Source organism: Apis florea, unplaced genomic scaffold, assembly GCF_048593485.1.
Source record: "Apis florea isolate Af1SG1 unplaced genomic scaffold, ASM4859348v1 contig_3785_pilon, whole genome shotgun sequence".
In the NCBI taxonomy this organism is placed as follows: Eukaryota; Metazoa; Arthropoda; class Insecta; order Hymenoptera; family Apidae; genus Apis; species Apis florea.
In genome coordinates, this window is record NW_028256852.1 from 93,444 (window position 1) to 105,453 (window position 12,010).

At 23.2% G+C, this 12,010-nt stretch overlaps 1 protein-coding gene across 1 annotated transcript; it reads right to left on the minus strand.

Annotated features, from left to right (window-relative positions):
• Positions 1 to 770: 770 nt before the first annotated feature.
• Gapvd1 (GTPase activating protein and VPS9 domains 1) lies at positions 771 to 11,080 on the minus strand. Its single transcript, XM_086915448.1, has 15 exons — positions 10,475 to 11,080; positions 9,051 to 10,395; positions 8,410 to 8,600; positions 8,130 to 8,289; positions 7,658 to 7,831; positions 7,394 to 7,555; positions 7,060 to 7,324; positions 6,853 to 6,941; positions 6,328 to 6,761; positions 5,275 to 5,764; positions 4,920 to 5,152; positions 4,549 to 4,805; positions 3,902 to 4,113; positions 3,413 to 3,798; positions 771 to 3,098 (listed from the first exon to the last, which is right to left on the minus strand). The coding sequence occupies exons 1-15, from the start codon at positions 10,604 to 10,606 to the stop codon at positions 2,967 to 2,969; spliced, it is 4,662 nt and encodes a 1,553-aa protein (XP_086771574.1). The 5' UTR covers positions 10,607 to 11,080; the 3' UTR covers positions 771 to 2,966.
• Positions 11,081 to 12,010: the final 930 nt, after the last annotated feature.

The window sequence follows — 12,010 nt, forward strand, 5'->3', positions numbered from 1 at the left end:
CTTCTTATTATTGGTAATGCTATATTATAATTTTTAAAATAATATTATAATATTTATAATATTATATTAAAAATATATTATTTATTTATTTATTAAAATATATATATTTCTTATTTATTCATAAATTATCTTAACATTTCCATTATTCTATGAATATAAATGTTGAAATAAAAACTTATTGGTATAATAAAATATATATATATATAAGTATCATATAAGTATTAATAATCTAATTTATTAAATGAGTCTGTTATATTCTACTTTATATAATTTCAAATATTGATGTATATATAAAGGGAAATCATTATATGAGTATTATTATATTTTAAACATTTTATAAATTTATAATAATTTATTTTAATTTTTTTGTTTATATTTTGTTTTCTCCTAATCTATTTTTTATTATTTCAGAAATTTTGTAGACATCCATCCAGAATAAGCTATCAATGGATATTCATAGCTGATCATAATATTTTTATCTGAAGATAAATCTCTATATTTTAAAATCTATTTAATTCATTTAAATCCTTTTTTTTCAGATAACTACAAATTTTAAGAATGCTTATATTATTTTCGATATATTTTTCTTTTTTTATTTTTAATTCGTAATTATAAATGTTTCATATGTTGTACATATGATATTTTAAATAAATTTTGTTTTTTATGTTTCAATTATAATATTTATATGTAAAGATATAAGATTCTGATCTGATAATATTTCTCTTTTATGAATCTCAAGATAAGATCATACAAATACAAATAAGATCTTATGAATTTTATTCTTTTTATTTCATCAATAAGATACAAAAAACATGAAATACAGCTGAAATAATTTTGATTTTTTTTTCATCACTGTTTTGCATTCTATCTTATCATTATACTAATAAAAAAATTAACATATAATAATTAAATCTATTAATGTCCAAATTATTTTTACTTTTCGATAACTTTTATTGCAATTATTTTAAATTGTTTTTAATTAATGAAAAAATGATAAAATCATTGTATTTTCCACATTTTTTATTTTTTTATTTTCTTATTTTCATAATTCATAATTTTAAATAATCCCATGCATTCTATGTGACATTTTAAACAAATTTTATATTTTTTTTATATTTTATTTATAATATTTATCATATATTTAATGAAATATTATTGTATGAATATTTATTAAACATCTTCACTATTATCTAAATTTAATTTGTTAGTATTTTTAAAACATAGGTATTATAATTTTTTTTAAATTATTCTATAGACTTTTGAGAATATGTACATATTATTTATTTGTTGAAATTTTATAAATGAATGTTATAAATGAAATTTTACAATGTCTTTGTTGAAATTAATTATTGTAAAAATACTTTTTACACTCACTTATTTAGAAATCATTAATTAATTTTAAAATCATTTAAAAACACTTTAATTTTCTAAATTATTTTCCTTTTCTATACAAATGTGTGTATTGATTAAAATAAAAATTTTTAATACAATAATTTTATTTTTATTATATAAGATATTTATCTCATAGTATTTGTTAAAAAATAAACAAATATATTTTTTTAAAAAGTGATTGAATAATGTGATTTTTTTTATTGTATCAAATGTGATTTTTTAAAAAGTCTTTAAAAAGATATTCATATATACTATTTTTATATGCTATATTCAATGTATAGTAAAGAATATGAATGAATGGTATTCTATGAAAACTAGACGATATTTTAAATTACTATAATTTCATAAAAAAAAAAATTGTACAATAATCAGTCTAGATTTATTTTAAAGTCTGAAATTTCTACTTGTTTTTTTTTTTTTTTCTATTATTCATTTTCTTCAAACATGTTTTTATATCATATAACAAATAGAAAAGCAAAGATATTTTTTTTTCTTAAAAATTTAAAAAATTCAATCAATTATAAAATCTGAAAAATTGAAAATTGAAATCTTTCCTTTATAACATTATTCAAAAACTTTACTATGTGATTTCTTTTTTTTTTTGTTAAATTATTGAATTATGAATATTAAAAATGATAAAAGTTTAATATTTTTTAAATTTCTTGTCTTGATATTTAATAAAATCTTGATATTTAAAGTTCAACAATCTAAAGAAAAAAAAATTATGAAAATTTGTATGAATTATAAAGGAAAAATTTCAATCCTTACATCTATTCAATTACAAAAAAAAATTTTCGATATCTGTGATCGATAGCCAATTGAATTTTTCAAATTTTTGAGAAAAAAAAAGTAACTTTGTTTTCTTGATACACAAACATCTTTAAAAAAAATGAAAGAAGAACTGTGAAAATAGAGTTGTCATTCTTTAAATTCAACTTCAAGTTGATTACAGTATAATTTTTTTTTAAAGAAATTATAATAATTTAAAATTTTTCGTTGAATATTGATTCATTTATGCTCTTTACTATAGAAGTAATTGTTAATAATGCTCTAATACGATTGAAAACAATAAAATTAAAAATAATAATAACAGTAATACTAATAATGATCACAATGTACAATAATATTATAGTGTAATATTATCAATGTTAATGATAACAACATAACAACAATAAAATAATAATAATAATAATATAAATAAGAGTGTTAATATTTGCTATTTAAAATCAATCAAATTACAATAAAAATGGCTAGTAATAATAAGAGCAGTAAAAATAACTAAAATATTATAGATATTTCAATTACAATAAGAATAATAGCATAGAATAATAGTAATAGGAGCATAATTTTAACAAAAGTGACAAGATAGAAAATAGTAATGATAGTATGGTATTGATATTAATAATATCAAAGTACTGATCATGATAATAATAAAGATACTGAAAAGGACGAGAATAACAATCTCATTAAAAGAATTGTAATAACGAAAATTATTGAAAAATTATGATAGCGACAATGAAAAATATAATACACTATTTCTACATATTCCAGCGATATCTTATAACTAATACGATTTAATCCATAGTCTTTATAAATTCAATTGCAGAACAAAATTGCGTCCACCAATATTGTTCTTCTCCTCCTAATCGATTTCCATAAAAACTATCCACATATTGAATAGTTGAAAGTAAGGACGGCGGATTAGTCTAAAAATTTAATTGGAAAAATTATTACAAACATATATAAATATGTCATAATTATATTACTAATAATCTATATATAGAATATTAATATATTTGTCTTTGGAAATGTTTGGAGATAAAGATAAAACTATCTCACTTTAGTTTTGCTTCATTTCATGTAAATTTAAATTATTTATAACTTAATTTAACTTAATAATATTTTTATACACCAAATTTTTTTCATATTTTAATTCTAAAATTGATGTTTCTAAAAAATATTTTATGAATATATTAACACTTTGTATATATACATTGAAAAACAAAAATAAAACACTTACTTTAATGATAACATAGACTAGTACAGGAATTAGATCATCAGCTGCGGGTACTCCTCTTTCAGTTGCCATTGAAAGTAAATTCATAATGGTGGTTGCACAACGAAAAACACATTGTAGTTTATCTCTAGGTGTTTTATATGCTGATATCACAGCTAATTCTGCTTGAGCCCATGGCCAAGGACATTCATAATGATATATTTTAGGGATTCGTAAATCCTTGTGATTCGGTGTTACAACTTTGGCAAGTTTTTTAATGTGATCGTGAAGTAATTGGTCCCTATAAATATCACCGTCTCCATTTGGATAAAGTGCGTTATGGTAAACACGTGCCATCACAGTTCTTTCAACTACAGCTCTTGCCAAGTTTAATTGATTTTCGCACGCACCTATATCAGCGTGATTAATCGTTTATGGTTAATTATCATATTTTAATATTTTATAATAAAATATAGAAATATTTTATATTAATATAATTATAAATTTACTAACATTGCCAAATTGGATCATTGTCCATTTTTGCATGAAGTTTACTTAAGAAACTATCAACTAAATCTTGTTTCTCATCTGCCAATGTCAATTTTTTAAATTCATCACAAAAACGTAGTAAAAGCGATTCTTTCTTTTCCAAAAAAACTCTTACACAAACAGATACAAGATGATTATTAATAGCATCACGATCACATTTTACTCTAATGCACAATCTAAAATTGCATAAAATTATCATCACATTAATATTATTTTATTATAATAAAAAATATTTTATATAATTAAATATATTTAGAATGTTTTATTTTTAAAACAATTTTCTATATTTTCAAATTAATGATACGAAAAAATATTTCAAACAAATGAAATTAAATAAAATGAATGATTTTAGAAGACATATAATGTAATTCAAATAAGTTATTAACTAATTATATAAAATTAACTAATATTAACTAATTATATAAAAATTTAATGAAAATCAACTTTGTTTTCTTATACATAATTATATATTTTTTAATACCATCAATAATTTTAAAATGATCGATTTAAGTCATTCTGTATACATACAAGATATATAGGATCTAGTGTATAGGATAAATTTTTATAAGATCAATATTTATATTTATATTTATATTATATTATATTTATACCTATCCAAATGAGCCAATGTAGAAAGTAATCCTTGTCGACATCTGATTAAGTATGCAATATAAGGTGATCGTTTTTGATAATCTTCTCGCAATGATTTGAATAATTTTCTACACCCATCATCATTAAACAATCTAATACAACGTAATGTTTCATGAAGATGTGCTATTAATGCTCTGTCTTGTAAATTAATAGCTTCTGCTAATTGCAATTGTAAGAAAGCAACTAATTCATTTTCTTTTTGTGACCAATAATTACGCTGCAACAAATAAATTATTTTTAAATATTTTTTTTATTAATATTAAATCATATTTATAAAATGATATATAATATATAAATATATAAAATATTCGATACAATTAGGATTTAATACCTCAGATGTAGCATTCCAAGGAATATGTTGAAGATCAGCTGTACTAAGTACCATTCGTAATTTTCTTTTTGCATCAGAAAATGCATAGGAGATTTCAATGTTATTCGGATCTATAAGAAGTCTTTCATCCTCAGTTGATTCTTTTGTACGAGATTGATTGCTTTCCACTGATGCTGTATCACTTGCTGCACTTGGTTTCCTTCTATATTTAGCTAAAATATCATCCGTACTATCTAGAAAGTTTTTAAATTATCTTCTTATCATTGTTTTTTTATTATTTCTTTTTTTGTTTTGATTTTAGTTTAGTTTTTTTATAGCAATTGTAATATAAACTGTCAAAGAAAATAATATTTACCACAACTCGCATTACTAGTAGATGATACATCTTCCGACATTATTCTACGTAATCTATGTCGTCCTACGTCAATATTATCCCCCATAGTTTCTCGATCATAACATCTACTAATATCGTCAGTGCCACGAATTGTTTTACCTCGTCGATTTCGTAACGACATTTTCAATTTTCCAAAAAAACTTCTTTTATTTTTCTGATCATCATCCAACAATTCCTTGTCTCCGCGTTCTGCAGTCATATCGAAACTGATACTTTTTGGTATTGCTCCACTGGATATAGTTGGTTTTGAACAATCATTCGTCATATCGCAATTTTCTGATGTTCCCATTGATAGTGGTAATTCCGAATTTGTATTTTTTATTCGTGTTTCAGAACCTGAACTACTGCTTGATGCTAAACTACCAGTACTTAATCCAACAGCGCCATCCGGACCATTTTCATTAACAGTCTCTTCAATAGAACTGACTAAGCTACATTCTAGTTCCTGCGACTAAAACACGCTTTGAAAATTAATTATATCGTAACTATTAACCTTTCGATGACCGATTCTGAATCATTAAAATTCATTATTTTTTTAAGTATTTTTTTTTTTTCGAATATTTTAACTGTATATCAAATAATATATATTAATTTTTGTTTTTACTTAATTTTTGTTAATAATCTAATAATGATAATATATAATAATATAAAATATATATATGTGTATGTGTGTGTATAATATATGTAATAATAATATAATAAAATATTTTATAATAATTTTGGTAAAGAAACTATTTCTGAAGTATATAATATCATAGATTATAAATGATTCAGTATCAGCCGCTCATTGTTGTTCATCAATCTATTAAGCTATCTAAAAATTAAATAAGTGTTGTATAAAACCATGTAAATATATAAAAAAAAGAAATATAACAATGATAACAATAATAATAAAAATTATGAAAAAAAATAATAATAGAATAATAATATTATTCATATATTAAATAGCATAATATAATAATTAATAGTATTAAATAGCAAAAAAATAATAATAAATATTTATAAAACACAAACCTCTGGTTTTACTATGACATTGTGCGATTTTTCTGTGCTTGACAATATGGATGGTGAGATATGATTAGCTAATAATAAAGTTGGAGTCACAGCTGCTACAGTAATGCGATTATGTGTAGAAGAAGCTTGTTGTTCTATCTGATCTTTTCCATTTTCTATATGCAATTTATCTATGAGATGAACTAATCTATCTTCACATGATTTATCGTATTCTGCCGCATTGTCCGCAATGCTGTTAGCATTTTTATCAATATATTCTTGTTGACATATGGTTGTTTGATAATCAGATCTGCTTATATTTTGTCCAGTTACATTCAAAGAAGATGATGAAAGAGACGTTGAAAGAATAGTTGTAGAAAATTGTATATTTTCCTGATTTATCGACATTGACTGAAGATTTGTTGTTGATATACATTCAGTCGTTATAACATTTTCTAAAGATGAAGAAAATATAATATTAATAACTGAGTAAAAAAATAAAAATGTTGAATAATAAGATGCATTGAAATTATTAACAGTTCTTACGAGGTAACGTCTGTGCTAATGTTTTTTCAGTTGTTTCAGCTTCGCTACGAGGTTCAACTTCAATTTCAGATCTTGCAGTGTCATCAGATCTAAAATATAACAATAATAACGAATCATAAATATTTTCCAATATTTTTCGCTTTATATCTTATATTTTTCCAATTTTTTCAATTTTTAATCTGTAAAATATTTTATTATAAAATATACCTTGCAACACTAGCTGTATCATCTGTATCAACTTCTGTTAATCTCTCAGAATCACTAGCTAATACATCAGTACTCCATGCTTCAGATGCAGTTTCGCTAACATCTAATACAGCTTGTGGTACTGATTCCGAAGTTGTTGGTAAAACTGAAGGAGTTTGTTCGGAACTGGGATATAATATTTTTTCTTGTTGTTCGATTATTTCACTATCTGAAGCCAAAACATCTGTTGACCAGGTATCAGATACCATTGAAACTGTTTCATCTCCTAAAAATATACACATAAACGCTAGAATATATATATAAAAAATTATTTTTTTTTTGTTTTTCAAAATACCTTCGATCAATTTTTTTATTTCAAATTTACAAAACTTATCATCTATTTCGGACCGACTTTGTTTGGTAGGGATATTCGATGGAGGTAAATCTAACTGTCGAGTTTCGCCTGTTGTTCGTCCTTCATCCCCTTCAGTAATTTGAGATGATGGAGTATCACGACCTACAATTAGATTCATTTTAATTAGATCATTAAATAGATTCAAATATCAAATAAATATATTTATTATTATTTATCTTCTATCTTAATAAAGTTTAACAGAACCTGATATATTAGGTGTTCCTCGTCCCGATACACTAGCAGATACCATATCTGAAAGATTATCATTTTGATCCTCTGTTTCCAACTCAAGTGAAGAAGCAACACTGTGATTTGAAGCAGCTTCTGATACAGCTTCTAAATTATCTGAAGTATTTCCAATAAAACCTTCAAATAAAACTAATAGAATTTAATATTAATAATTATCTTCTATAAAATATAAATCTTTTTTCATTTATAAATTAATTTTTTTCTTTTTGAACAAATAATCTTTCAATTAATTCAAATCTTTCATATGAGTATGAATAAAAATTACAAATAAATTATTTAAAAAAAAAAAACATAATATAATTTAAATAAATTATATTCAATATATTTCATTAATTTTTTTATTGTAAACAATTATTGTATTCTATTCATTTTAATTTAATTTAATAGTTGATTTTTGAAAAATCAAAAAATTTTAATATTTCAATACCTTCATCATGAGACAACGAAAATCTTGTCTTTTTTTCTTGACTTTCTGTACGTTCAACCCCACAGTTTTCTTGTCTATCATGAACATTAGATATGTCATCTGAAAGATTCAAATTAACAGGGCCATTTTCCATATTGCATTGAAGTTCTGCGCATAACACCTGTCATATTAAAAAAAAAAAAGAATATAGTTATATTATAGTAAATATCATAGTAAATAATTGAAATTCGTATTGGTTATGTATTAATTATAAAAATATCAATTAATAAAGAATACATACTTTTTGTTCACTCAAAAGACCTACAAATTCTCCTGTATTTGGTCCAAAAGGAATAACAAGAACATCTTGAGGATTTTTATCAATAGATTCTTCTTCAGGAGTTGAAGTACCATTCAATTCATCTCCTCCATCATTAGTTGTATTGGATGAGTATGATGATGACGACGATACTCGTACTCCCCGACCTTTTCCTATCAGAGAAATTAACATTAATTGTTTCTTCCTTAATTAAATATTTTTTTTGTTTATTTTTATTATTCAAATAATGAACCGTAAACATATAAGAATAATAATGAAATCAATTGTGATTCGTAATAAAAATATAAAATCTTCTTAAAAATTAGCATAAAAATGAACATAAAAATTTTTATTCAAAGAATTATATAAGGAAATTTTTTCTTTTTTTCAAAAAGACCAATAAATTCTATGAAAATCATTATACATATATTTACATATACATTTGAGAGATAATCTTATTAAGATATCAAGTGAAATATATCAAAATATTCCTTAATGCATCATGAATGAAATACTCTTGAAATAGATTCTTTTTTTCTGAATTGAATAACTAAAATTTAAAAGTAATTAAAAGAAATAATTAAAAAAAAAAAAAAGTGAAACCAATGTCTAAATATAATTACCTTTTCCTAATAAACCTCCTTTCTTGATAGTAGTTTCAACAGAAATATTGTTAGCTAATTTATTAGCAGTTAAAGAACCGGAAGGTAATTGAGAAAGCATATCGATCAATTGCTTTGCATCAAACGCAGCAGATAATGAATTTTCTACCGTAGCTTCTGTAGCTATAGTTTGCAAAAATATAATTAATGTATTCAATTCTGTTTCCGTAAATAAAGCAGCGGAACGAGAAAAGCCTCGAAGTTTATTGTTATCGATGATATTAGGTTCGTCTTCGAGATCTTCTGTTGCACCATCTACCATTGCATCTATTATAGAAGAAACAGAATCCTTATCGAATTTCTTATATAGATCAAATGTTTTGCTGTCAACAGCCTGATATTTCATTAAAGAAAGCATTTGCAAAATTTGTCCAACTTGCATAAGATTGAATCGAGCAACATAGCTAATAGGTGCATCTGTTATACCATATGGTTCTGGATTTACTATTGCAGGACATATAAAATATGTAAAAACTAAATCAGTACACATTGCATGTACTTCTTTTGAATCAACATTTCCACTTTTCCCCAAAAATCCTGCCATTTGTCTAACTAGCCAGCATATACTGCTTGGAAAACAATGCATATTTTCTCGTATACTGATTATAAATTTTTGTGTAATGTGGAATAGAGAATTAACTGTCCAGAGTCTATAACGTTGTAGCTTCGTTTCATATTCAGCAGTACCTTCCTTGCCAAATTTCTTCAATCTCTCTGATGGAGGAAATCTTATAGGTGCTTTATCTGGATCGATATCAAGAAACATTTCATCTTCCATTAATAATTGTACAATAGGATTATGTAAAGCAGCAGTTAAAAAAAACTTAGCTGAAAATAGACTTTCATGAAAGACTGAATAAAATCTAGAAAAAGCACATGTGCCATATCTAAGTAATCTTCGAGGATTATCTGATGGTACAATTTGTAGTAACATTAGATGCTTTAATAATTTTAAAACCAAAATTTTATCTTCTGGTAGTAAACAACTACCATATAAACCTGCTGCTAATGATTGAACTACAGTTTGCACAGAATCTGGTAATAATTTGTCCCCTTCAACTAAACACATTGCAAGTAGTTTTGGAGATTTTCTAAGAGCACCTAAAAATTCCCCATATAATAAACACGTCTGATAACGCAAATATTTATATACATCAACAAAATTTGAATTTTCCAATATATTTGCTTTCTGACAACAAGATGCTGGTGTACAATATGGTTTAGACATTATCAATTGATTGAGATTAACTCTCTGTTGTGCTGTAATCCATGCTTGTTGTGCCAAATTTGATGATGCATATAATACCTAAAGAAAATATAGTTAGTTTTTTCTTACCATCATATATTGTCTTTATTTTTAATCTTCTTTTTTTATTATTACTTACCTTTTCATTGAGTATTTGTAAATTTTGTTGTTCTGAAGTAACAAACAAGCGTTCTTGACGCAAATGATTGGCTAATTCCATTATATCCCATTGTAATGTTCCTAAAGATTCTACACTATTTTCGGATGACATTACTAAGCATACCCAAGACAATATCTATCGTGAAATAATTTTTAAATTCTCTGTTTTAATATATCCTATTAATATTTATCAATTTATCAAATATTTTTATATATACATTGTATATTGTATTTGATTAATTATAATTTTTATAAAAATCATACCTATATAATGTTAAATAAAAAAAGTTATTTTTATCTTTTTGTTTAAGAGAAAGTTTTCAAAAATATCAAAAAATAAATTAAGTGAAAATAAGTAATTATTAAGAAATGTAAAAAGAAATATCACTTTGATTATAATTCTATTTCTTTTTAAAATAATGACGATTTAAATTTTGTTATCTCTCAAATTATTTCTAAATTTAGTTACGCGTTGCTCGCAGAATTATGACTTTTTATTGTTGTCTTTTTTATCTCAACACAATATTCGTACCGACGCACAATCATTTTCCACTATAGGTTAGAGTTCTATTCGACAAATGGCTGTAACTATAAGTAGTTATATATTTCAATACTTATTACCAACTTCTTTATTTAAATCATTAATTTGGTATTTTAGTACCAACTTCTTTATTTAAATGATTAACATAGTGTGTTTTATGTTAATTTGATATAATTAATTTGAATAAATTAAATAAAATTAACAATTTATTTTCTTCGAACGGTGTTAATTATAATATTGATTTTGATTAAATTATATTTATAAAAAGAATATTTTTTTATCAACAAATAATAATAAAACAATGTCAATTATAATTATAATGTCAAATAACAAAAAATAGTAATAAAACTACTAAACTAGAATAAACTACTAAATTTTACTTCTCTTTTAGTGAAAATTATTAAAAAATAAATTGACTTAATTTTTTTTAAAAATATATTTTAATTATATTTATTATATTATTACATTTTAATTTGATCATTTTCATTGTTTATTTTTTATAATTTAATAATTTTATATAGAAAATCTGTTAATCTTCCAATTATTTCAAAGTTTTAGATTTTCTCTTGGCTACTTTGTACAATTTTTAAAATTTTTATGAACATGAAAAATTTTTGATTTAATATAATATACAATAGAAATCGGTTTCATGCATATATTTTTTTAGCTTTTTGACAAAAATCCAATTTTAGCAAATTTTCACAGTATATTTTTTAAAATAGTTGCAAAAATCATCTTTTCTATCAATGTTATATTCATAGACTTAGAAAAATTTAGAACCAAAAATATATAGAGTAATTTGCCTAAACTACTCTCTCTACTATTAAATCAATTCTGCTTCTGCGAATTTATAAAGAAAAATATTGATATTATATTATCTATTGTCTGTTGATGCAATTCTTGATTTGAAGCTTAATGATCATAATACTATAAGACTGCGATTGTAGATTAATGTGAAATTACTTGCAAATGTTT

Coding starts and splice junctions, on each gene's coding strand:
- Gapvd1 (XM_086915448.1), bottom strand. CDS start 10,606: ATGTCATCCGAAAATAGTGTAGAATCTTTAGGAACATTACAATGGGAT. Junction 10,396..10,474: donor TACAAATACTCAATGAAAAG/GTAAGTAATAAT, acceptor TATTTTCTTTAG/GTATTATATGCATCATCAAA. Junction 6,762..6,852: donor ATTAGCACAGACGTTACCTC/GTAAGAACTGTT, acceptor CTTCATCTTTAG/AAAATGTTATAACGACTGAA.